General features: G+C 52.1%; 1 protein-coding gene across 1 annotated transcript; it reads left to right on the top strand.

Annotated features, from left to right (window-relative positions):
* Nucleotides 1–1,177: 1,177 nt before the first annotated feature.
* On the top strand, nt 1,178–25,386 carry Ppp5c (protein phosphatase 5, catalytic subunit). The gene is given in 13 exon segments (NM_031729.1): nt 1,178–1,310; nt 6,405–6,646; nt 13,363–13,510; nt 18,861–18,982; nt 21,181–21,246; nt 21,532–21,630; nt 22,099–22,204; nt 22,683–22,825; nt 22,995–23,082; nt 23,726–23,766; nt 23,859–24,037; nt 24,693–24,774; nt 24,863–25,386. Coding segments are annotated over 13 exon segments (1,500 nt in total). The 5' UTR covers nt 1,178–1,189; the 3' UTR covers nt 24,926–25,386.
* Nucleotides 25,387–27,434: the final 2,048 nt, after the last annotated feature.

The following is a 27,434-nucleotide window of genomic DNA, read 5'->3' as shown; positions in this document are numbered from 1 at the left end:
GGCGGGTGCCAGTCTTACAGTGTTCTAGCAAGATGTCTCTAACTGCCATATGGAAGGTAAAGTGGAGGAGGGAGGATGAAGCAAGCATCAGAGGAGGCTGAAGCTGCGATCCAGGCCAAGAAATGCAGCCAGCAACAGGAGCCTCACTTAAGAGATCCCCTTGGTGTGGTTGTTTGTGTTTGTAACAGGGTCTCAAGTATCCCAGTCTGGCCTTGAACTTGAAATTCTGATCCTTTTGCCTCCACCTATCAATCATTCAAATGACAGAGGTGCATCTTTCAGTCTGGTTTATATGGTGCTGGGGATGGGACTCAAGCCTGGAGCATGCTAGACAAGTACTCTATCAACTGAGCTACATCCATGACCCTCTAAAAGATTTTCCTAGGACTTCATAAGATGGTGCAAAGCTTTAAATCCCAACATTTGGGAGGCAAAGGCAGTTTGGGTTGCTGAGTTCAAGGCCAGCCGGGTCAATATAGGGAGTTCCAGGCTAGCCAGGGCTGCATAATGAAACCCTGTCTCAAAATAAAAAATAAAATAATAAAGATGCTGCTGGTCTCGGAACACGATACAACTGATACGTGCTCAAGGCTTGAAGATTGGGATGCCCTGTTAATAATTCATAAAGAGCTTTGACTTAAAACATTCAAGTTTTATTTTGTTTGCTTGAGAAACTACCCATTTTCCAGAAGGGTCACTGGGGTGACAGGAGATAGACTTGTTCAAGGTCACACGAGTAAATGGCAGCACCCAGCTCCAAAGCAAGCTCCCGGTTGGGCAGGGTGCTGACTTGAAAGCAGCCCCACCCGCCGGAGGCATCACAACCCAATCACCAACCCTAAATGAAGCCTGGATCTCCAAGACCCAAGAAACTTTTTTGCAGCCTCGCAAACTTTGGAAACAGGCGCCCTCCGGACCTGCCCCCACCCCCATGGCCCTCTCTCTCTCCTTTCTGATTGGCTACTTCTACGAGTGCCGTCTGGATACCCTCTGGTCACCTTGTCCTCCGGGCGCTCTGTGGAGGGTGGAGGGAGTGGGGGGGCCGCCGCGCAGGCGCGTCAGGAGTGCCTTTGGGGCCCGCGCTTTACGACACTTGTGCGGCAGCGGCGGCGGTCACTCGGCACTCCTTCGCGACGGTTCGGCCTGGTGCCGCGAGTGGCCGTTGCCAGGGTGGGGGTCGCTTTGCGGCATGGCGATGGCGGAGGGCGAGCGGACTGAGTGTGCTGAGCCCCCCCGGGACGAACCCCCGGCCGAAGGCACTCTGAAGCGGGCAGAGGAGCTCAAGACACAGGCCAACGACTACTTCAAAGGTGCGTCCGGCCCGGACCGGGGTAAGGGAGGGTGGACAGCGGCCCAGGCCGTGGGGGTGCCAGGCCCCGCGGGGAACCATGGCAACGCGGAGCGGCAGCCTGGGCGCCGGGCAGGCACTACTGAGTAGCCCGGCGCGAGGAGAAGGCCAAGGATGGACGGCAGACGGGGGGAGAGCTACTGAGAAGTGGAGTACCGAGCAGAAGCTACTCACTGGGGATACTGAGGCAGGCGCTGCTAAAGGATAGGGGACAAGCAGGGGGCCGACATGTGAGTGCTACCAAATGTGAGAGACCTGGACAGAGATGCTAAATGGTGGTCAGACCTGAAGAGGGCGCTACCAAATAGTGACATGTGTTTAGGGCAGTGATGGCGCTGCCGAGCGGGGAGGCCTGAGGGGAATATGACCAACTGAGGAGAGAAGGCCCAAACAGAGAAGTGAATTATGGGGATGGAAGTAGATAATTATATTGGAAGGCGATTTGGGGTGATCCAAGGAAAGGAGTAGGGTGTAGAGGTGGAGCAGGAACGAATAGGGTGATCTTGGGATAAGAGTGCGATGTGGGAGGACATGTCTCCATTCATTCATTCTTTCAGTACACTTGTATTAAATAAGAGTCATGTGCCACGGCCTGTGCTTGGCTCTGAGGCTGTAGCAATGAATGAAACGCATGACTCGGATTTAAGCAGAACCAATAATTGCTAACTTGTGATGATCACTTTGGCTCAAGGTGACAAAGTAGGGAATACAGCTTAGAATGTGCTTTAGGTGGTGAGGTCTGGAGTGCCTGGAGAAAGGCTTTTTAAGGAGAATTGGGAAGGAGTTTTAAACGTGGGTTTAAGGAGAATTGGGAAGGAGTTTTACACGAGCTTGCTTTTACCATGGATCTTGTGTACCCCGGGGTGGAGAATGAATGAAAACAAACTGGCTTAGTTGGAGCTTGAGCAAACTGGGGGTATGAGGGGAAGACTGATACAAGGTAAGATTGGCAAAGGGGCCAGAGCGTGCAAAATCTGTGAAGTCATTCTGAAGACTAGTTTTGTGTTTCCTCGGCTGTCCCAAAAAGGACATTGAGTAGGTAGGTAGGCCAGTCTGGGCTGGAGAAAATTTTGGGTGTATCCAGCCTTTGGTTGGAGGCGCCCTGGGAATGGATGAAGTCACCCAAGAGTGGGATCCAGAGAGAACCTAGAATGGAGTTTTCATGTTTACAGTGGAAAGGGGGCTGCTGAGGAGAAGTGACTGAGAAACCAGGAAAGGTGCCAAGGCTAAGAGAGCAAGGCTCTTCCAGAAAGAAAGCCATATGCCTGGTCACCTAGCCCCAGGCATTGTCCGTCAGAGGTTTTGCTCCCAGATGAATATGGTGATGATGTTGAGGATAGTTGTGGACGATAAAGAAGCTGCTAGCCCAGAAGACCCTGGCTGGCGAATGCAAGGGAGGAGTTGGAGACCAACAGGCACAAGTGTCTCAGTTCTGAAGGGGAATGGAGAATCGGGGCAGATGGCCAGAGGGAGTAGGTGGGGGTCCCTAGGGATGCTTTTTCAGATATGGCCCAAAAGAGAAACAGGCCCAGCTGTAACAGATCTGGTGGGGGAGGGTGAGAAGGATTTAGAGTCCTAGGGAAAGGTGGGACCTCCATGGGGATAAGCCCAGATGTAGTGATGCATGTCCGTTAACCCAGCTTTCGGGGGGGCTGAGGAGGATGGGGGTGACATAGCAAGGAGAGAGGGGAGGCCAGAGTTAGAGCCTCAGAGGGTCAAGTGGGTTCATAGGTGTCATCCTGAAGCCGGCAAGGAGCTGTGGAGGGTTTCCAGAGAGTGGTCCAGTTACTCTGGGTACAGATACTGGTCCTCCCTGCTGTTCAGAGATTGGATCCAAAGGCTGGATTGGAGAGAGGACCAGGGAAGGCAGTGAGGAGGTGGAGCCTTCCACCAGGCTGGCTGCCTGGAGATGGGGAGGGGAGCACGTGGCTAAGGCCCAAGGTGAGTGGGGCAGGAGTTCGAGGTAGTTAGGAGGGTTAGGATGGAACTACAGACAGAAGGTAATGGCAGGCTCCGGAGGAGACTTGAGCTATCAGTTGAGGCCCTGGAGAACTAAAGCTGGTCCAGATTCATGCCTTCTAAAAGACAGGGCAGGAAGCTGGGAGGCCAAGATACAGGCTACAGCAGAATAGGACTCTGCAGGGGAGGGCAGAGCTTAGGGCAGGGTGGGGCTGCTAGAAGGGAGGGAAGTTAATGGGTGTGAGAGATACTATCGGGACAGTAAGCCCAGCTTGCAGGGTTTGGAAGGTTGGAGGCTGCCAGCACCAGTTGACCAGGCCCAGCTATGTATTGGTTGGAAGGCACGGCCATCTTTCATTGGGTCCTGAAAAGATCAACCAAAAACTGGGCTACTGCTGCTGAGGACAAGTGGGGGATGGAGTTAGCTATCAGGAGGGACCCTTCACCCCCACCCCTACCTACCTTCCAGGTCCTAAGAGTCAGGCTCTCAGGAACCTAGGACTGGGCAGGCCGCCAGAGGGGCCTGGCCTGGAGCTGGCTTGAAGGAGCACCCTTCCGGATGCAGGCCTCCCACTACTGTGGGCAGGCAGTGGCAAGCACAGAACCCCAGGCTCAGACTATAAGGATACCAATAAAAAGAATAATTGCAGCTGGCTTTTATTGCACCCCTGTGGTGGCCAGGTACTCCTGAGCTGAACCACGCCTGGGGCATTGGGGGTGGCAGGGAGCAGCCACTTTGGTTTATAGAGGAAGCCAACTCAGAGTGAAACTTCTTGCCCAGGGTCAGAGTGTGTGAGCAGAAGCGGATATCCCCTTCCTCCCCACGTGTTCAGCTCAGCTCTCCCTGTTAGATTCATCTGGTCTCAGTGGGGAAGATAGCCTGTGAAGGAAAGGGGGATCTCAGGGACTCAGAAGACCCCCACCCTCAAACATAGAGGGCTCCTCTATCTGCCCTACTGTAAGGACAGAACCTAGTCCCCAGCTCAGTCAGAGTCCAAGGGAAGCAAGCCTCTGCTTTCTCCTCCCTGAGGAATAAGGCTGTGCTCACCCAAGGGTCTTCATGGTCTGAGGGTTGAGGGTAAGGGGAGTACTATATCATGATTCAGGAGTCTCTGAATACAGATACAAAGTGGAACCCCGTTGTACCCAGAGGGTGATACTACTGCAGCTGAAGGATGACCCCAGGCTGGAGTGTGACAGCTGCTAGATGCCTTCATGGTGGAGGCCTCCTGTTCTCAGTACTCAGTCCTCAGTCCTCAGTACTGACTCAGTACTCTCCTTCCCTCCGGCTGAGCCCATCCTAGTTCTCAGGTGCAGACATGTGGCCTGAGGGCCTGAGACTCCAGGGAGAGACTCTCCACCTGCACTTAAGTGCCTGCTGCATATCCTCCACTTGTGTTGAAGTCTTCACCTCACTGGTTGGACTACTAACTAGTAGCCTCTGGAGCTCAGCCAGAACAACGAATCCCTCAGAAGCACTGACATTCCAGGGAGGGTTCTTCTGAGCTGCTCTGCCTGTCTTTGGTGGCTTCTAGGTCCTGACATCGCAAGGTTCACAGGTCTGGGAGACCACCAGAGTGGCTGAGCTAGGGTAGGGAAGCTGGGAAGGTCAACTAGGGCTTCCTGAGGGGGGATCTGTGCCCTGTGATGAAGGAAGGACTGCTGAGCTGCACCTCTAGGACTAGCTGGGCCACCTCTAGTCCCAGTATCTTACACTCCCCTTTCTTCATTCTCCCTTCCTCTATCCTCCCTTGGCCACTTCCTTCCTTCTCCAGTCATGAAGCCTAGTGCTTCAAGCTCACATTTCTGCCCCAGGGCTTGACTCAGGCCTCTGGGCTATCTGAGCCCTGAGTACTTTGTCACTGTTATCTGGGGTCAGATCTGGCTACTGGAAAGACCAGCAGTCCCTGGAGGGCAGGTCTTTGTACACAGACAAGGCAGAAGCTCGGAGAAGGGAGGCAGACCCTCTTGTACAGTGTGTGGGTTCAGCAAGCAGACTGTGAAGGTCACTGTGAGTGTTCTACAGAGCAGTAAAGTGGGGCTAGGGCAAGAGCACCACCCCCTCAGGCTGAGAGGGTGTTTGGGTCCCCCAAGTCTACCCAGTCTAAAAGAGGTGGGGCCAGGCTGCTTTCCCAGAACCTAAGGCTGCACTGTGCCAGGCTCCCACCAGGGCACACAGTGGTGGGGATTGGGGGCACTGCCATTTCTGCCTGCCACTTGACATCAAGCACAGGCCTTCCTTCTGAACTTGAACCCCCCCTCATCTGGAGATGAGTTAAGATGGCTTTCTCCCTCATGTTGCTTGAAGGCACATATGTCCTAGGGTGCTGTGTGGCCCTGGCACTTGGTCCTCTGGCCTGGGCAGGTCTCAGAGGCACCTCAGGCCTTGGTTCTGTTGTTTGTTTACTGAATCCTTGGGAGGAGGGGTCAGACCTACCTCTGCCAGTACAGACTGGGACTCTGACCTTGAACTAGCCCTCTGGCTTCTGTCAGGTGAGCACCAGATGGTATTATGGTGAGGAGACAGGAGGATCCCACAAGTTGATGGAGAGCTCAAGGCCCAGCTGTGGCATGGTTCCCATAAAGCCTGACCTTTTGCCCTTGGTGGAAGTTACCCTTGCCCCTCCACACTTAGAGCCCCAATGCCTAGGCCTGCTGTAGTATCCTGGCTCCCACACCAGCAGGTCTTGGTCCTCTGAAGCTGCTGTACCTCTTCTCTGTAGCCTAAGGAACTTCCCCCTCTAGACTTGTCTGCCTTCCTTCAACATCTGGACAGCCACAGGCTGGGGCAGTCTCAGCTTGCCTGGCTCAGATCACAGCCCTAGCACTCCTGGCACATCCCTCTGCTCATGGGGAGACTTTGAGAAAGCTTGAACCTTGCTGGACTGGGCTGGACTGGGCTGGGCTGGGCTGGGCTGGGCTGTAGAATTGATTCAAGTGCTGGAGATTGATGTGAGCTGTAAGGCCTGGGCTGTGGTCAGACATCTGGGATGGATTTCCATGCTGAATCCCAGTCTCCCCATCTCTAAGAAGGATCCCAGCCTAGGGTGGATTCCTGCCTATAGTAGAGCTTCATGCCTCTTCTCCTCCTCCACAGCCAAGGACTACGAGAACGCTATCAAGTTCTACAGTCAGGCCATCGAGTTGAACCCCAGCAATGCCATCTACTATGGCAACCGCAGCCTGGCCTACCTGCGCACCGAGTGCTATGGCTATGCACTGGGCGATGCCACACGGGCTATCGAGCTTGACAAGAAGTACATCAAAGGTTACTACCGCCGGGCGGCTAGCAACATGGCACTGGGCAAGTTCCGGGCTGCCCTGCGTGACTACGAGACGGTGAGCCGGGCCTTGGGCATGGGCCAGCTCCCGGCACCCTAGCCAGGTGGATGTGGAGGGATGACACCAGAGGTGGGGAGGAGCTGGTCTGTGTCTCTGTGTATACCAGGGCCATCTTGTCTACCTTTGTATGTTGAGAACCGGCCCAGCCTTGGGTGGTGGCTGTAGGAGAGTTTCTGCTGTGTACATGCTTGGAGCAGCATGGGCACATAGTCTGTGGTCGGTAATAGCTCAGCCTTGTGACTGCTTTGGCTGTTATTAGTGATGGTGTTTAGTGACAATAGCAGTTATTCGCAGAGACTGCACAGAGCATTGAGAGCTTGAGATTCTGGGGCAGGTGGGAGTCCCATGTCACTGAGTAGGCCAGGAAAATGACTATAGTGCACAGTAGTGCTTCCAAGAATATAGAACAGGGCAATACATTGTAGAGAGGCAGGCCCCGGGGACATGCTCCCCTGTGGAGATGAGAAGGGATCCAGAGAATAGCTCCTCATCCCCCACTATCTACAGGCGATGTGCTGTGGTGACAACCTTGATGACTAGTAGGAACTGACTACCAGAGCATCCACTTGGGACAGGTGTGCTCTGTGCTCCCTCATAGAGACTGGCTGAGTCACTATGGCCACCCAGAGAGGGGGATGAGATTGCCCCTCTCATGCAGGTGAGGAGGCTGAGGCTCCAACTCGTCAGTGCTGGGATTGGAGCCAGTGTGGCCGTTGACTGCATCTCTCCTCCTCCAGACAGTTAGCTGTCTGCTCAGGGGACTCTGGGTGCAGAGTGGATCATTGCGTACTCTGTGTGCATAGCCTTTCACTGTGGACCTTTCTGTCATGTGCACAGGGCCCCAAGAGAGCTGAGGAGTCATGTCTGCAGCAGGAGAGAGCTGGTCACTCAGCCTGTCCGAGGAGCAAACCAAATGAAGGCTTAGCAAAGGGCAGAAGAGGGAAGGGACGAAGGAACTGACTGACAAAGGGACAGGGGCAACAAAGCCTTTTCCTGCTCTTGTCCTAATCTGGACTATGGTGACGAGCAGTGGCCACCTCCTGGGCAGCTATGGCTCTGGTGCAGGGTTTCTGCCACTCTGGGCTGGAAGAAACTTCTTTCCTTTGGGTAAGGAAATAGGTTCTTTTAAAAGTGCTCCAGAGGTTGACATCTCACTGCTTTCTCTGTGAGGCTGGGAGATGGCAGACACACAGCATCTGAGCTGGACTCCAGTCTTTGTGGGTCAGTGGTGAGCAAAGTCCAGAGCCCTTTGCAGAATCTGCTTGAGGTTGAGCCATACCCAGCACCTAAATTATCAGCCCTGTGAAAGCCCAGCATAAGCCTGAGAGGCTGGACTATGGCAGCTCCCAGCCCAAGACATCCTCCAGGAAAAAGCTGGAGTTCATGGAGGACATGCTCCGGCCCTGGCCTTTGGTCAGGAATGGTGTGTGGCCTTGGTGAGGGCAAACGCGCCCATGCCTCTATCTCCTGTCTGTTTCAGCCTTGTTTTCCTCGTCTGTTTGCACATGGGGGGCAGGGGGCTCAACACTGCTGTGAGCATTGTGCGTGAGGAATGTATCTTCTGTGTAGAAAGGGCACACTTCCTGCAAGGTCACCTGGAAGGACCCAGCTCCAAAGTTGAACTGTCTGTGCCCAGCACTCCATCTTCAGCAGGAGGAAAGACGGCTTATTTTATAAAACGCCGTGTGTACCAGGTGTGCCTGCATGAGCATAGATGCTGTCCACTGCCACCAGCATGTTTCTTCCTATGGGCTAGAGTCAGGTGTACAACCATAGGCAGAGTGTTCAGGCACCAGCTCCAAGTTCTGGATGTCTACGTTTGTGACCAGCTCAGCTCAGACCTGGGTATATGTGTGTCTCCAAACACCTCAGGCAAACACTCTCCTGCAAACGAGGGAACACATAGGCCTGCCTTGAAGTGTCATTGTGAGGGTTAAGTGTGTGGGTGCATTTGGAGAGGGCCTGCTTTTCACTCTATCTGCATCAGCTATGTCTGCCAGATTTCCTCCAAAGCCAAGGCATGGTGAAGTGGGCCTCTGGCCCCTAGTTTATGCTGGTGCCAGAACATTGCAAAGGCACAAGGACCTGGGCATGTCTCTTATTTGCTTTACTATTTAGGGCCATGCCTTGGACTCTTAGTAGTAGCCAGTCTTCCTTACCACGGGGCCATGATACACCCCTGCACACACTTACGCCTTGCACGTAGGCTCACCGCTTCCTGGGTCACATCTCCGTTGGGATTCCTTGTGTTCTTTCCTATGCGCTTGGACCACAGGTCAGCCATGCAAACCCAGGCAAGACCAGGGGGGTCATCCTGTACTCTCCACCCTGCCTGAGGGTCCTGTGGGTTTTGTTTGGTTTATGATACACTTTACCTTTGTGTTCTTAGGCATGCATTGTGACACCCCTGACAGAGTGATACAGACAAAATAGGGACAGTCGTACTTGGTCTTTAGCTGAACACTCACATGCTAGCAACTTCCGTTCTGTCATTTTATCTCCAGGGTCCCCTGCACAGCAGGGGCCACTCTGATCCCTGATTTACAGTGAGGAAACTGAGGTTCAGAGGTGAGATAGGTCACTCTCCTGCTGTCTCACAGGAACCCCAGGAGGTGGTATCTGTTCCGAGTCAGGCTCCTAACCATGCCATCTGTGTCACGTAAGTTCCTGGCACTGTCCTGGCCCCTAGGCAGGTAGCACTGATGGTATCACTCCTGGTTTATCCTGTGGGCGCTGCGTATGTCCTGGTAGATTCACTTACTAGAGAAAGGGTATGTTGGCCCCTTTGGGCCCGGCCTTAGTATATGTCTATGCCCTACAGGTGAGCCATAATGCCCTATGTTAGTCCTTATACCAGTTCTGATAAATGGGGCCGCTTTGTTTGGCACCCAATGAAGCCTGAATGACTGAAGTGTTCTGGTGATCTGGATTGCTCCCAGGGGGCAGGAACACAGTTCTTGTTGCCAACAGAGCCATGATAATGGAAGTGCCTGGGTCTGCTGCGAGTGTCATGATGGAGGGTGCATGCCTTGAATGGCCTCTGCAATCCCAGTGAGTCCAAGTTCCCAAGCACATGTTCCAGGGCTTATAGTAGATAGTAATGATGACCCGTGAACCCTGACAGCTGCCAGTGCCATTTGTTGTATTTTTTCTTTCAATCCTAAGGATAAAACTTGGAGCTGTGCAAGCATTTTATAGTTGACCCACGCCCCAGCCCCTCACTGGGGGATTCTAGGCAGAGGCTCTACCACTGAGCCATGCCCCCAGCCCCTCACTGGGGGATTCTAGGCAGAGGCTTACCACCCAGCCACACTCCTTTCTGTTCTTTGTGTTTTTGTAAAGCCCCTAATCCTATCAAGGGGACCTAATCTCACAACCTCATCTAATCCTATTTACCTCCCAAATATTAAGCATGTGCCACAGAGCTATACCTTCTGTCCCTGAAGATACCAGTTTTTAAAAGCATCTCATTTCTTCAAAAGTGTGGTAGATCATGTGCCCAGATCCTAGTTTCACCCAGTCAAGTGTCTGCGTGAACCATGTAGATATCACAGAACACTGCCACAAATGCAGTCCACATAGAGTATATTGTTTATGGCTTGTTCTTTTATTTTTTAACATGAGTACACTAGCTGTCTTCAGACACACCAGAGGAGGGCGTCAGATCCCATTACAGATGGTTGTGAGCCACCATGTGGTTGCTGGGAATTGAACTCAGGACCTGTGGAAGAGCAGTGAGTGCTCTTACCTGCTGAGCCATCTCTCTGGCTCCTTTGTTTTGTTTTTTGAGAGCCTCACTAACTATGTTACCCAGGCTGGCCTTGAACTCCTAGGTTCAAGCCATTCTCTGGGCTTCCAGAATCACAGGGATATTGGACACATATTACTGCACCTGGCTTCAGATGACACTTTTTAAAACATGTCTGTGGGCCAGGTGTGGTGGTGAATGTCTTTACTCTCAGAACTTATGAGACAGAAGTTATAGGCTAGCAAATCACTATGAGTTCCAAGCCTGCCTAGGCTACATTGTGAGACCCTGTCTCAAAAGAGAGAGAAAACGTCTGGCACTGGCACTAAGTTCTGATGCAATAGGCCTCTGAAGAGCCCGGTAGTGTAAAACAAATACCCTTCCCCAGGAGAGGAGCTTGATAAGGCCATCTTCCTGTCAGTCAGACCTAGCACTCATCAACACTGGCATAGCAGGCCTTAGAATTGAGTGCTTGCTTGACACAGCTGGGTGGAGGGCGGACCCAGCAGTAAAGTCTCAGACCAACCAACCTTCTATGGTGCTAGCACTGCTCCCTACTTTCTAGAAACTGGGGTTCCTAAGTGATCAGGACATGTATCCTGGAACCCAAATGGAGAGCTTTTAGCTCTGTCCTAGGGGTGAGAGGCCACAGGAGGGGAGGTGGCAGGAGGGAAGCTGCCCCACTTGAGTGCTGGCATTAATCCAGGAGTGCACAGAGCCCTGGCTTTTGGTTAATAACTTTACCACTTTGTCTAATAGGGATTCTGCTGGCCACCCCCTAGAACTGCACAGAGGTTCCAGGGAGTAGGGGTCACTCACCATGGTGGCAGCTCCCTGCTCCATCTTTCTCCTTCGTTTGCAGTCTACCTGGAGACACATCCATCTCCTAGGAATTGCTGGCTCCCCATTCTTCCTTAAGGAGGCATTCTCTGCTGAGGACCCAGCTCTGTCCCTGGCCTTGGGCTTCCTGGGGGAGAGGAGCAGAAAGGAGCTTAGATTTAAAAGTGAAATGTGTGGGCAAAGGCAGCATGACCAAAAGGCCTCAGCTACAGGAGAGCTGGCATCCTGGGGACCTGTGAGAGGCAGTACCAGGCTACAGAAAAAGATAGGGCGGGCCTTGAGGGCCAGACCTGGAGCCATGTGGACTTTATCCTGGGAAGCAGAGAGCCTGGCCTCCCTGCCTCTCCCTGGGAAGGGCTCCAGGGGCTGCCTAAAGCTGGCAGCCCTCAAGCTTGATTCCACACCCACACCCCAGTAGAGCTGCCTGGCAGGTGGCCCAGCTAGGCTTGCCTAGCCTGCTGCTGGCCAAGCACCTGCAGGGAGTAGCGGTTGTCTTTGCCCAGGCTCTGACTCACTCAGTCACCTAGCTTTGGGGGGAGGGCACCATTCTGAGGACCAGCCCTAGGAGTCCTCTGTCTAACAGCATGGAAGCTGTGGGGAACCCAATCTAAGGGTGGCTGTGTAGGTCAGCAGATGAATGACAAAGGGGCAGGGGTGCAACACACATGTCATATAGGGAACTCACAACAGACCAAAATTCAGATACCACCAGAGTCAACATGGTAAAGCACTGGGTTTTATTGGGGTTACTTACAGGAGTATAGGTAAGGGGTTACGTGTATAGGAGCAGAAATGACTCAAAGTCAAGTCATATCACCAAAGCCCACTCTAACACGGGTGACAGCTCACAAAGTGGGAGCCTAGAGTACACTGCACAGCATACAGGCAGCTCAGCATGTTGGCGACTATCCTCTCCTAGTGACTCAGTTGGTCTAAACATCTTCCAGGCACCTCAACTAGTCTCTGTTTCTTCTAGGCAGCTGGTTTGGTCTTGTCTTCTCTGTAGCTTGGCTATTCTTTGCAGTCTTCATTGTTTTCTCTGGCAGGGAAAGGCTTAGTGAATCCAGTCAGTTTCAGGGCCTTCCTGAAAGCTATTTTGAGTTGTTCACCTCTCTGCTTAAATACCTTCCCTGTAGGATGAAATGTTTCAATCTCAGAGGAATCTGTTAAACAACAGAACATCAGGCAGGTCCAGTTACAGTTATGGTAACCAAGCAGAGGTGCAGGGAAGCCTGCTGCCCAGGGTCCCACTCCATAGCCCAGACTAGCCTGGGGTTCCCAGTCCTGCTTCCATCTCCCAAGTGCTGACATTGCAGACATGCACCACCAGGCTCAGCTCTGTCTTCTGAGCTCTTGGGATTCATTTGGGCTTGTGGGAAGCAGGCAGGGCTCCTTTAATTACTGTGGCCCACAGCTGACCATTGGATATTTTAAAAGTATTCCCTGATTTACTCTTCCAGCTCTCCAGGGCGACTGCTGCCAGTGTCCCTTCCTAGAGGAGAAACTGAGACCAGCTGAGATAATCCAGGCAGCCCCATCATCACTGGCTAAGCTGGGACTTGAGCTGTATCTTCTATCCCCATTACCAGAGGAAACAGGAAAATTAGAGCCCCAGTCTCCCAAAAAGCCCCAGGGAAAGCAAGCTGCTGACTGCCACCTACAGAGTCCCTCTTATATGCCAAGTCCTAAGTCCTTCCACAGACTCCACTTCACAGACCGGGACACTAAGGTGCAAAGAATCCAGGCTGTTCTAAGACTCTGGCCTCACCCACCAGCTGCACTGGGAACCTGAGACCTGTGTGTTCAGCTGGACACCTGGTTGGCTGTAACAGGGCCAGAGGTGTTTAGTAAGAGCACCTGCTTGAGCTGAAGCCCTGTCTCTAAAGCCACCCTGTGGGGCAGCTCTTCTATGCTTGGTGGGGATGTAAAAACTGAGTCGTGGGTGACACAGGCCCAGGGTTGCCCTGCTAGATGTGGTAGCCCCTGGGTGGTCTGACTCAGCCCAGGGGGGTATAGGCCAACGACATCACAGTGCCCCTGGTGGCTCCTCTGGGATAGGTGGCTGGCTGTCCAGAGAGTGACACCTGTTCCCTCCCTCCCTCCCTCCCTCCCTCTTCCCGTCCAGGTGGTGAAGGTGAAGCCTAATGACAAGGATGCCAAGATGAAGTACCAGGAGTGCAGCAAGATTGTGAAGCAGAAGGCCTTTGAGAGGGCCATTGCAGGCGACGAGCACAGACGCTCTGTCGTGGACTCTCTGGACATCGAAAGCATGAGTGAGTAGGCCTGACTCTATACCCCTACACGCTTATCCCTGCTACACTTGGTTGGTAAAGACAAGGTCTCAGAGGGCATCTGAGAATGTAGGTGTCACCTACAACTGCTGTCTTCCTTGGCCCTCTCCCTCCATGCCAGTCCTCTCTCTACATCCCAGTCCTCTCTCTACATCCCAGTCCTCCCCCTCCATAACAGTCCCCCTCCCCCCAATCTTAATCATAACAGGGTGACTTATGACTAAACTCAGGGTGTCAGGATTTTTCCTTTGTCACATTCTAACAGGTGCCTTGTCCTGGCCCATTCCCTTCTGGTTAGACTCAGGGTGCGTGGTGCCAAACGTGTTGGTTCTATTTCCCCACCATGTCTTATGGATGAGGTGGCCTTTTTATTCACTCTCGCGCTTGTTTTTGCCTGATGAGCTGTGGACATCAGCTGCCCCCGTCAGGTCCTGAAGAATTCGAGTATAATGTTTATAGTGCTATGCTTAAGACTTCCCCAGGTTCCAGTAATCTGTGACAACACTTCACAGTTAGAAGGGGAGAAGGGGAACTAAGATGGGGAAGAAGAAACAGTAGTGGGATCGCTGTGGCATCTTTCTCTCCTAACAAGAGCTGTGTCTACCCCATCTTCCAGATGGCAGGTGGATCCTTAGATTTTCTCAGGTGTGCAAGTCCAGGGTTTCTGTGTATCAGGACAGAGACATAAAGGATCTAGTCTAGGCTGGCCTCAAACTCATGATGGTCCTCCTGCCTCAGCTTTCCAAGTGCTGGGCTTACAGAGCTGAGTCACCGTGCCTGACATCTCCCCTCATTTAGCCAGCCAGTCCTTTGGATGCTTGTCCTCTTTCCTCTGTGGTGAACTGACTGAGGAGCATGTTTCCCTGCCACAGTGTCAGTGTTGAATCTTGTCACAACCCATTTGTAGTCCCCTGAGGCCACCACCATCACCCTGACTCACCAGCTCTTTAGGGAGTTCACCCACAAGACTATCCCATAGCTACCAGCAGTTAGGCTGTACCTGAGGAGACAATATCTAGACTTGGCTCCCTCTGCTGTGCTGCAGCTCCCATGTTCATTCATTTCCTGCAGCCTGGGCTTTCTGGCGTTTGTACCAGGGATCCCTAGAAACTACCAATGGTCATTCACCATCCCTGCTTTAGTGAGCTCCTCCAACCTCCCCAGGTCTATGCTCCAAGCACACACCCCTTTACCAGGCCAGTTTGCATTGCTCTCCTTCCTGACTATGTTGGCACAGGCGTAGACATGGGCCTCGACACCATCCAATTTGCTGTACTGCTTAGCAGAGATCTTCCCCTGTTCTCACGAGAGGCCACTGTCCAATGTCAGTCAATATCCAACTTCTTAGAGTCAGCCTTGAAGAGAGGTCCCCTGCTTCTGTGAGGGTTCCTCATTGCTTTCCCAGGTACCATGTGAGATGCTTAAGAGCACTATCCTTCGAGTGACTCATCTAGACATTATGGAGTCTCATGTTGTGCCCTTCAGCACAGGGGGAGCTTCAGTCAGTGTCCCACAGCAAGGTAGAGAAAGCCCACATTGAAATGCTATAAGCCCCAGTCAAGTCTGTGCCCAGGACTGCAGCACAGAAATGTGCCCAGGCCCGCCCTCTGTCCCTGCGACAGATGACGTGGGCCCACATGGCCTGGGCAGCATGCTCAGGTTCAGTTTACATGTTCACTGGTCCTGCCCGAAAGGAGACTGACCCCACAGCTTACTGCGGTGCAATGTACCTCCCGTAATACAGCGAGGTGGACGGGGTGTGTCTGTCACGTGTTCACATACATCAGCCCCTATGAACTATTAAGATACCTGCTCACCCTCCAACTCGCAGTCCTGCCTGTTTTTGAAGGCTTTTATTAATTTTATTTTAACGTGTAAAGATACTTTGCCTCTGTGTGTGTGTATATGTATATATATATTGTGTGTGTATGTGTGTGTATACACACACACATACACACACACACACACACACACACACACACACACATCACTTATGGGCCTAGTGCCCTCAGAGGCCAGAGGAGGGTATTGATCCTCTGGGCTTAGAGTTACAGGTACTTGAGTTACTGTGTGGATGCTTTGAATTGAGCCTGGAGCCTCTGCACGAACAGCAAGTGCTCTTAACTGCTGAGCCATCTCTGCAACTCCAACCTTATATTTAGGCACCACAGTGCACATGGAGAGGTTTTGGGAATTTCTCTATCCCCTCTAACCCTTTGATCTACTGCTGTAATCTCAGGAGTGGGGTGGGGTCTATTTCTAAATTCTCAATTCTTATTTACTCGGTATTATTAGTATGTCTGCTGCTCCAAGCAATGTCTGACCAGATTTCTCACCATAATCACTTAGAAATGTCAGACATTTCCAAACAGGGATAAATATAGCAAATTTTTGTGGACTCCCTTAATGTTGGGCTTTGGCAGGGGCTCCCTTGTCCGACCCCAGCTATGATGGCATGTTGTGTTTAAACCCCTTTTCCTCTTGGCTCTGTTTGTACATGTATGTGGGGTGGGATAAGTGTGGGGTGTTCCTGAGTGCATGATGAGGGCACACACCATGGCTTGTGGGTGGAAGTCTCGATCTCTCCACTTCTTCTCTCCTTCCACTATGTGGGTCCTGGGGATCCTTTGTCTTCCTACTGAGCTATCTTGCCAGTTCTTCTCTTCATTTTCTTTATTCATCTTTTCTCTGTGTAAAGCTCAAGAAGCCCTCAGACTCAAGATCCTCCTGCCTCTGCTTTCCAAGTTTTAGTGGTGCGCTCACGCACCAGCACACCTCGTCTTACTTTCTTAATAACCCTAAGTACGGCTCCCTTCCTGGGATGAACTCTTCCTTCTTCTTGCTCATTTGCTTGGTGTTTTTAATGGATCTCTCAGACCTATAAGAGGAAGTGGGGACCACAAATCTAGCAGAGCTTCTGAGTTGACTTTGGTTTTGTAACAGTTAAGCTCCATGGAGCAGAGAGGGTCTGCAGCCTCACATGGTTTGCACAGGAAACAGAGCAGCTACTCCTCTGGGGTGTTCTTCCAGACTGATGGAAGAGGCAGGCACCCCCGTAAAGTGAGCAGACAGTACAGTAGCTCGTAGTCAGTCAGCCAGGTAAGCCATTTCTGGGTAGTAACCCTGGCATGTCTGAGGTGTGTGCAGCCACCTGCAGTATGCCGTAGAAGTCTGTCTTGCTTTCTTTTCTTGTTGCTATGGTAAAATACAGTGAAAAGGGTATTGGCACATAGTTTAAAAGTACAGTTCATGGCAGGGAAGCCAGGGCGACAGCAGCTTAAAACATTGACCATATTGCCTCCACAATAGGAAGGAAGCAGAAAGAGATGAATGTATGCATCCACTGTTGCTCCACTCCTTTTTCTTAACACAGTCTAGGGTTCCAGCCAGGGAATGGTGCCACCCACAGTGGGCAGTTCTCCCCACCTCAGTTAATTGAGATAATCCTGCTACAGACATGCCTAGCTGCCCCTCTCCTGGATGATTCTGGACTCTGCCTAGTTGACAGTAACTAACACTAACCATTGCACTGCCCAGTGTGTCCCTCTGCTCTGCACCATTCTGAGTCAAAGCCTTTAGAACACTACAGTAAGTCTCCCACAAACAAACAGACCTTTAACAACAGGCCCTCTGCTCTTAGAAGTGTTTTTGGTCTTCCCTCTGGTCCTTTCTTTCACTTTTGGTGACCAGAGGTCCTGGAGGTGCTGTTGTCCCTGTGTGACTTTCCCGTGACTGCTATTGGAGGCTAAAAAGTTGGTCTTGGGCCAGCATCAGTCCCTACACTCTTTCTGCTGCAGTTGTAGCCATTTTAGGACACTTCAGCCAAGAGATTGAGCGGTTCACATTTTCTTATAGAATGTAGAGCTGGTGCCTTTAGTGAGAACACGGCACAGCTATAGCCCTGTATAGTGGGTGATCATGTGGCTACCCAGAAGTCATAGCCCTTATTTTCTTGTCTTAACCTTGTTCCTTCCTTCCCCTATCACATTTCTGTGAGCTACAGCCATCCTAGCAAATCCCACTTGGAACACTAGTGCAGAGCTTTGGTTTTCCCCATCCCTCTCAGCAGCCAGCACAGACTCCTGGTCACCAAGACTGTATCCAGATGTCTCCCACCATAACCAGCCCTCCAGTCTGCAGTGCTACCATCTGCATATTGTTCTGATTCAGATCAGACAGACTGAGACATAGCCCAAGCCTCCGCCACCCCCCCCCTTTGAAAAATATTCATTGATTGTCATGTTGTGTGAGTAAATGTGTGTATGTGCCGTGGTGCTAGTGCAGAACCTGCCATCTCCACAGTGACGAGTGTTCAAATTCCACATCGGTTTTGATCATGCCTCTGACCCACTGGGTATGAATCAGGGCTCCTACAATCTGCCGTTCAGGTTTCATTAGTTTGTTGAGTGATTCAGAACCCGCAAGGGTCCTTACCAGTCTGTTACACAGTCTACAGATGAAAAGCTGCAGAGGGAAGGCACAGGGACATTGGAGCCTCCATGGGTTCTACTGTCTAGGTCCTAGACTCTAGGAGCTCTCAGAGTCCTGCCTGCCTCTGCCTCAGAGTCTTTACAGAGACTTCTTTATGTAGGCATAGACATTGGGTTAAACCATTAGCCATTGCTTAACACTGAGGAGCCAGGACCTGGGAGCCAGGAGTTGATGGAGGAACCAGCTGTATTTGAAGACCTGCCTCCTAAGAATGTGGCAGGAGCTAGCGCATGTCTGTCTGTCTGCCTCCCGGACACACCCACTCAGGGAACTTGGTTCACAAGGGGTTTTATCTAGGAGAGGATGCTACATGTAGGAAGGGGTCTTCATCATTCAGGGTGTGTGCCGTCATCTTTCTTCTGGCCTGAGTATCTTCACAGTGGGCCTTGACCCTCTGGAGCCATGGTGCCCACCGTTCTTTGGATGGGCTTGTGACTGCAGTGTAGCCTAATGCTCCCCGTGCTGTGTGTGCCGATGCACAGAACTAGGGAAGAAGAGTGGCTCACATTCCAATGTCACCCAAAGGTTAACAGGTGCTCTGGCTCTGAATCTGAACAGATTATTTAGCAGTCACCCCTTAGCCTCTGCTAATTGAGTTTAGAATGTGGGGCAAAGGGAGGGGAAACATCTCCCCAAAGGACAGTTGCCAAAGCAGGAAGCCACTGCTTAGAACTGGCCAGAGTCCAGGGATTGCAGAGTTGTGGGCTGATGCTAAGATCAGGAGCACCACAGTACATGGGAAACTTGATTGCCCAATCTCTTACCCCATCCCTGGGGGCCAGGTCCCCTTCCTGCCCCTCCACGGCTGAAGCCCCTAACTAATCTCCTTGTCATACACCAGCCATTGAAGATGAATACAGTGGGCCCAAGCTTGAGGATGGCAAAGTGACAATCACCTTCATGAAAGACCTCATGCAGTGGTACAAGGATCAGAAGAAACTGCACCGGAAGTGCGCCTACCAGGTAACACACCCTCCTGTGCCACACACGCCTAGGACTCGGGAATGCACCTGCCACTGCCAGCCGTCCTAGGACAGGGCAGTGTGCTGGGCACATGCTGAGGGCTACACTGTCCTCATCTAATAACACAGCACTTGGGGGTGTCGGGCTGAGTTTAGAAGACCGACCAGCCTCAGAAGTGAGATCTTGGGAAGGCATGGGAGAGAGGAATTCTTGAAGGGCTTGGCTGGCTTAAGTTGGGGACAGGAGTAAGAGGACGTGCATGGTCAGGACAGGTCTCAGATAAGAGAAGTCATTTCTGTGACAGAGCTAGCCACATGTGTTGCCTCTCCTGTAATGAGGTCACAGCCTGCCAGTGGTCACTGCCTTCCCCTGGTGCTTAGCCCTAACAGGAGCCATTTTTCCTGCCACCAACCTGAGCAGCCCAAGCCACACTACCCCATGGAGGTCGGTGGTGTGAGTCTTTCAGGATTTTTGTACTGGGGCTCCTGGGTGGATTTGTTGGTTTTCTTTGTGAGTGTGATGTTGGCTGTTTGGCTTATTTCCATCCTTTGCGGTGTCCTTGCCTGACCAGAATAGCTGCCCCTGGGTTTATGACACTTATCTTCTCCCCAAGTTTTATTTTTCTTAATGATTAAACCTACAAGGATGTTGGAAGGTGAGCAGTTAACAGCCCACATACTTGGGCTGGAGAGATGGCTCAGTGGTTAAGAGCACTGACTGCTCTTCCAAAGGTCCTGAGTTCAAATCCCAGCAACCACATGGTGGCTCACAACCATCTGTAATGGGATCCGATGCCCTCTTCTGGTGTATCTGAAGACAGCAACAGTGTACTCATGAACATAAAATAAAAAAATCTTAAAAAAACAAAAACAAAAATCTAGCCACATAGTTTTCACAGGTGTGGGGACTCCATTCCTTGCTTTTCCAGGAACAATCAAGAATCAAATGGCTTTATGAACCCAAAGGCTTTCCATAAAACCTAAAACACAGATAAACACACTTGACTTTTCTCAAGGTTATGTTCAGTGTGAGCAAGTTGTACCAACAGATGTCCTGGTATTTTCATTTCTCCTGAAGTCCCCCAAAATATGTTTAAGGTGATTGAGGGGGTTCTTGAGACAAGGTCTTGCTATACATCCCAGGCTGTGCAGGGCATGGTGGTGTGCACACACCTTTGATCCTAGCCTTTGGGAAGGAGAGACAGATGCAACTCTGAGTTCAAGGCCATTCTCATCTCCATAGGGAAGTCTAGACCAGCCAGAGATACATTGTGAGACCCTGTCTGAAAAACCAAAAGAACAAAACAGTCTAGACTGGCTGTAAGCTGCCAGAATTACAGGTGTGTCCGAACACACTCACTTTAGCAGATTCTCAGAATGCCAATACCCACCGCAGGACTGAAGGTTCTCCACCCTTCTCTGCCGTTAGAAAAACCCACCTTTATGACCATGGCCTTTACATGTGTGCAGGTTAACTCTTTATATGTGTGTGCATCCACTCCTGGATGCACCTGCAGATGCCACAGGAGGGCAGACGACAGGATCTTACTCCACTGGAAGCTCAGCACTTCATCTCTGCTGGCTGGCCCACAAGCTCTGAGGAGCTGCCTTCTTTCTGCGCCCTCAATGCTGGAACTGCAGGCCCCTCACAAAAGTGCTGGGGATTTTAACTCGGCTCCTTGCCAAGCAAGTGCTCTTACCCACTAAGCCATCTCCTTGGCTCTAGGCTGGTTCCTTCTATAAGGTTTCCTGTACTGTGAACTCATGATTTTGTTTCCTAATGCTGGCGAATTTTAAAAGATGAACCAAAACCCTTGTGAAGTGATGGTGGTGTTTAGATTGTTTGCCTGTGTGTATATGTGTACACTGAATGTATGCAGTACCCGTGAGGCCAGAAAGGGGTACTGGGTCCTTTGGGACTGAAGATGTAGAAGGTTGTAAGGTACCATGTGGGTGCTGAAAATCAAACCCTGGTCTTCTGAAAGAGCAGCCAATGCTGCTGAGCCATGTCTTAAGCCCCCGATCATGGTATTTAAATGACACTTAGGCCAGATCAGATCACGGCTTGATGGCTACCTCTCTTCCTGTCCCTGGGTAGCACCCAGTAGTCCAGGCCTTCTCAGTAGCTCCTGGACAGCTGAGGCTTTGTTGTACTCCTGCCCCCGGGCAGCCATGCTTACAGCCTGCCCCGTCTTCCAGATCCTAGTGCAGGTGAAGGAAGTCCTCTGCAAGCTGAGCACGCTGGTGGAGACAACGCTGAAAGAGGTGCGCCTTGGACTATGGGTGCAGGGTGGAGGGGTGATCAAGGCAGGGCAAGCAGTCGGGAGGTCCCCCAGCTCCAGACTCAGAAACCCACCTGTGCATCCTTCCCTACTCTCTGTACCTGACACCCCTCCTACTTGTCTGCCTTCCTCGTTGCTGTGTCCCTTACCTTTGTGTCTTGCATGGATTTTCTTGGTCTGTTGTGACCTCTCACCCCTCATTCCCCTCTGCCCCCTCCCCACATCTCTCTCTGGGCCCCTCCCTCTCCGGTGGCCTCTTTTCTTTCAGACAGAGAAGATTACAGTGTGTGGGGACACCCATGGCCAGTTTTATGACCTCCTCAACATATTTGAGCTCAACGGTTTACCCTCAGAGACCAACCCCTATGTATCCTCTATGCTACCCCATGTGGGCCCCACCAGGGAAGAACATAGGAACCTCATCTTACTGATACCACAGTCCCCTGTAGGTTCAGGCCCCACTTCTCTCACCTGCCACAAGGTGCCACACAGGCAGCACTTACCTCTCCTCTCATGTCTGACAGGGGATAGTTTCCTGATGCTCAGCCTCTGTGTAGGCTCCTGGGCCGTGTGCTTTTGGGAGGTAGGACCTGTCCCCTGTAGTTTGATGACAGCCCTGCCTCGGGGAACAGCTGGCTGCCTCAGCTCTACCTTTGGCTTCCCCAGGACAGGTGAGGTTGGGTCCTTGGTGCATCCTGGGGAGCTTCAGTTCAAAGGCAGGCCAGAGGTGTGCCCCTTTTGGAAGTCCAGGAGCCTTGGAGCTAAGGGGACAGGACTGACTGCCCTCCTGGCCCATCTGCCACCTGAACCACAGTTTCCTTAACAAAAAAAAAAGATATTTAACGGCGACTTTGTGGACCGTGGTTCCTTCTCCGTTGAAGTGATCCTCACCCTCTTTGGCTTCAAGCTCCTGTATCCAGATCATTTTCATCTACTTCGAGGTAAGGAGGGTTTCACTTTCCCCTGGGCTTCTGTCTTCATCTGTAGAGCCTAGGGTAGTATAGCATGCACTTGGCAAATTCGGCAAGCTTGTCTTGTACACGGGGCCACCATGTGAAGTTGAACAGGTTGTGTACTGCCCCAGCAGCACCACAAGAGGTACAGCAGCACTTGGTGTAGGCAGCTCGGTGGGCATTCACTGCGCCCTTTGCTGGTAGGTGCCAGACAAAAGGTTCAAGGACGAAAGCTGCCTTTTTCTAGTTCACACACAGCAGTGTGACCAGCCCCCTAGGGACACTAATCTAGCACAAAGGTCCGGCTGAGTAGCGAGCTGGGCACTCATTTGCAAGGTTCAGTGCCAGCTAGCCATCACTGGGCTATGCCATCTTGTCCCCGGGTCTGTACCTGAGATTACCAGGTGGGTAAATGATAAATAGACTGGAGGCTGAAGGTCCTCTCCTGGTCCTCCATTATGGCCAGGCAACCACGAGACGGACAACATGAACCAGATCTATGGCTTCGAGGGCGAGGTGAAGGCCAAGTACACAGCCCAAATGTATGAGCTCTTCAGCGAGGTGTTCGAGTGGCTTCCGCTGGCACAGTGTATCAATGGCAAAGTGCTGGTGAGGAGTCTCAGGGCCTCTCACACCATGCAGGCAACATGCTGGTGTGGGGGAGGGGGTGAGAGGGGGCTCCTTCCCTCACAGAGGCACATGCTTCCCCTAGATCATGCTGGTGTGGGGGAGGGGATGAGAGGGACTCCTTCCCTCACAGAGGCACATGCTTCCCTAGATCATGCATGGAGGCCTATTCAGCGAAGATGGTGTCACTCTGGATGACATCCGGAAGATTGAGCGGAATCGGCAGCCCCCAGACTCAGGTGAGTGGGCCCAGGCATAGGCAAGAGTGCCTGGACCCACACAGACCTTCTGTGGCTTTCCCATCTGCAGCCTGGCTGTGTGGGACTGCGTTGGCTGGGGAACATCAGAGTCTTTGACACACCTGTCATTCCTTGACGTCCCTCACCCCAGAGTGAGGAATTAAGGCATCTGTTCAAGTCCCAGAGACTGTGTGTCACTGAGGACATGGATGATGATGGTGAACTCTGTGGAGTGGTGACATTTGAGCTGACACTAGACAGGCAGTATCGTGTCCAATACAGGGGGGCAGCAGACCCTTATAGGGTGGGGTGACTAGAGCTGGCCCTTTTCCTGCTAGACATAAAGGCCCAAGGCCACATCCTGAGAGTTACAGATGTTGGTAGAAGCATGGGTTTGTGCTGGGGCAGTGGGGAGCCACAGGAGGCTTTGGACAAGAACAGGCCTGCTCTAAATCAGTGGTGAAAGTTCCATTCAGCAGCAGGCGTATAACGGATCGAATGAGAGCACAGGGAAACTGGGCTCAGCTCAACTGTGAGACCCCACTACCCTTACCACTGAGCTGTACTGTGGGGTAGGCACCTGTCTGATGAAGCTTAGGAGACAGGTAGATCTCTGATATCTTCCCTCTCCCCTCTCCCCTAGGTCCCATGTGTGACCTGCTGTGGTCAGATCCCCAGCCACAGGTGAGCAGGGGTCTGGCTGTGGGTTTGAACTGAGATGGGGTGGAGCCAGGCCCTCATTCACCCAGGGTCTCCTGTTCCCTTGCTCCTACCAGAATGGGCGCTCCGTCAGCAAGCGTGGTGTGAGTTGTCAGTTTGGGCCCGATGTCACCAAGGCCTTCCTGGAGGAGAATCAACTGGACTACATCATCCGCAGCCATGAAGTCAAAGCTGAGGGCTACGAGGTGGCCCATGGTGGCCGCTGTGTCACCGTCTTCTCTGCCCCCAATTATTGGTGCGTCTACCCCTCACTCTTTGCCCAAGCCACAGGATTTATTCCGTGTGGATTATGTACGGCTTTTGAGACAGGGTCTTAACTGCTGTCTGGTGTCAAACTAACAGCATGTTTGTTGCCTTGGGCCCCCTGGTAGTGGGATCGCAGGCATGAGCCACAGTGGTCGGTTTTGGCTTTAACTTTCATGGTGTGGGAACTTAAGGATAGGAAGGACAGCTAAGAGTGGATACCTGGTAGTATAATGAACAACTGTGCGCCCTCCGCTGATCCCCAGCCCCAGGTGTAGGTCTTTTCATCCTAGTCTTCTCTCTCCTCTCAGTATCTGTAGAGGAAACCAAGACTCAGGGCTCCCTGGGCTTCTGTTCCTGGATAGGCTGTGGCCTGATGGTGCCATATCACTCTGTCCCTATACTAAACCTCTAGTGCTAGGGTAGTAGGAGATCAGGTCTCCAGGCTCTCCCGCTGCCTCTTCTTCCCATGAGTTTCTTCCAGCCCTTCAATGTGGTTTCTTTGGCACCACCATCTCTCCATGGCAAGCATGTCTTCCCTCTTCTCTGATCTTCTGCAGCCCCTTCCTATCTCCCTCCCTCTGTTTCTCACCTTGTCATAATCTCCAGCCCCGACCACACAAGCCCCTCTGCTCCTGTCCCTACAGTGACCAGATGGGAAACAAAGCCTCCTACATCCACCTCCAGGGCTCCGACCTGCGGCCCCAGTTCCACCAATTCACAGCAGTGGTGAGTGACCTGGGACAGGCACTGCCCGGGCGGGTGCTGTGTGTGGGGAAGTCATCTGACCGTGCCTCTCCTTCTGCCCCTGCTGCAGCCTCACCCCAACGTCAAGCCCATGGCATACGCCAACACGCTGCTGCAGCTAGGAATGATGTGAGGCAGTCTACAGCAGTAACCAGGGCCTGCACAGCTGGAGGGCCCCGCCTTCGGCCTGCTGCCCCGCCCCAGGGCAGCGTTGGACCCCCTTTTACTTTGTAAAGTTTGTATTTATTCCCCTTTAGGTTGCAGAGGGGGTGGGGGCAGCGTGGGGCAGCAGACGACAGGCTCCTGGTCAGAGAAAGGAGGAGTTGAAATTGGGGGTAGGGCACAGCCTGGGCATTTGGAGGAAGGCCAACCTGGGTAGGGGTAGGGCCGAGAGGAGGTCCTGCCCCCTCGCCTGCATGGCTCCTCCCCTGGTAAAGCAATAGGACCCTGCCATAGGAAGACCCCAAAAGAGGGTCATCAGGGAGGCCTCCTCCTGGTAGCCTCAGGGTGGGGCGAGGCTGGGGCCCACCCCCCAGCTATTTTATGTTCTGTAATTAAATATGTTAAAATAAAATAAAGTCATTATTGTAAGTCAAACCTCATCTCAAACCCACATTGGCATGTGTCTACCATGTGCGGGCTCCTCCAGCGTGGGTGCAGTTTGGTTCTGGATGCCTCACAGGACAAGAGCGACCACAGAAGCATCATCCGACTCATGAGACCTGTGCAGGCTGCAATGTGACCTCAGACCCCTTCAGAAGCCTCTGAACCCTCATCTCCCTGCAGCGATGCAAAGCCAGCATTCTCAGGGCTCAGGGCTCTGGGCTAGCAGAGCTGTTCTTAGCAGGGGCCGTGCCCAGCAGCTGTTCTGCCGTGCTGGGTGCTGATGGGACAAGTAAGGATTTGGGCTGCCAGGGGACAAGCAACGACTCTGCCTGAGAAGCTGCCGTTTCTCTGGCCTGGGAGTTCTCTGTTGCTCCTATGAAGTTGAGAGGCCTGGAGCCCTCAGTTCACTAGTGCTTGAGGAATTTAAGAATCCTGTAACTGAGAGTGTGACCAGTGGGTGTGGCTGGTGTTTATTTCCAAATTTGAGGGTGGATTACACTGAACTTCTCAGAAAATTCCATAGTCCCTAGTGTGCTGTAAACCCCTAGCAACCTGTGTGACTGACTGCCCCTATAGCAGGTACTTTTCTCCACACTGTGCAGGGCATCTGACAGAAGCAGCTCCAGGGATGGTTGCTAGTCACAGTCGAAGAGTGCTCCATCATTCAGGAAAGGCAGTATGGCCATGCTGGGTCAAGACTGCAGGAGCTTTCGTGGCCAGAGAGCAGAGAGCAGACCTCAAGCAGGGCCAGCTAGTAACGTTCAAGGCCCACCCTTTGTGCCCTGCATCCTCCAGCTAAGTCACATGTCTAAAAAGTTCTACTTTCAAAGTCCAAGTTGGATCCCTTGCAAAAATTGGAGAGCTAACTATAAAGTTGCCCTCTGACCTCACACACGCTGTGGTAGACGTGCCCCACCCCCAGTAATAACACAGCTTTTTTTAGTTGGGCTATGAAGTTTCTCCATATGTTTGTTCAAACCATGAGTTTCCCATGATTACTGACTTTAACATCTTTCCTGATATAGAAACAAGCAGTGCACGATGTGTCAGTGTTCTCTCAAGGCACAGAACAGGGCTCACATCACACAGTAGGGCCACTGTACATGTGGGAGAACGGCCTCAACTGTGGGCCAGTGAGTTCAGTGGGTAAAGGTGCTTGCCTGCACCAAGATTAATGTAATAGCCTGTGTTTGATCCGTGGTGGGAAGGGACCAACATTCCCCCATGCCCTCTCCTACACACACAATTGTCCTCCACCCCCCTCCTCCACACTTTTAAAAAAGCGATATTTTCCTCAGAAAAAGCTTGGTGTTTTCTCTCTGGATCGGCCACCTGCTGCCAGGGTCTTCAATCCTTAATCGATCTTTCCTGAAAATCATCACAAGCCCAGCAAAGAAGTCCCAGACAGTTTGAAGAGGAGCTAGGGATGTGGCTCAACCAGAAAGCGCTTACCCAGAATTCACCAGAAGGGCCTGAGAGGACAACGAGGTCCAGTGCCAAAGAGTGCTTAGGAATTAAGTCTCCAAACCAGACCTGTAAACAGTGCAATAGGAATTCCACTTGCAGACTCCTTCCTGTCCTCCGCCTTTCCCACATTCAACCCTGGGGGCAGAACACGGGTGGACTTCACCCCACACTGGGTAAAAGCAGGTTAAGAATGGGAGTTAGGGTGGAGTGTGGGGAACACAGGCACTTGAGGAGACAGAAACAGGAAAATCAGAAATTATAGCTACCTAGCAAGTTCAGGCCAGCCTGACTTCATGAGATCCTATAAAGCAAAAGTTGGGGAGGTGTCACTCAGGCCCAGGACTCCAGGTCCTGCTCACTATCACCCTCTACTGTTGCTGGCGGAGTAAATAATTTCTAGACTGAAGCCAAGTTGTAGAGCATGACATGTACAGTGGTTCAATGTGCCAGGATCCCCTGGGTCACTCAGGCACAGAAACAATTCCGTGTGTGTGACAAGGGCCTAGAATGACTTATGGGAGGAATGAAGGTGCTGGAGACCGGTGACCCGAATCCCTAAGTCCCTGCCA

Source organism: Rattus norvegicus, chromosome 1, assembly GCF_036323735.1.
Source record: "Rattus norvegicus strain BN/NHsdMcwi chromosome 1, GRCr8, whole genome shotgun sequence".
NCBI classification, from domain to species: domain Eukaryota; kingdom Metazoa; phylum Chordata; class Mammalia; order Rodentia; family Muridae; genus Rattus; species Rattus norvegicus.
The sequence above is the reverse complement of the archived record's forward strand: the minus strand, read 5'-3'. Positions and strand labels throughout refer to the sequence as shown.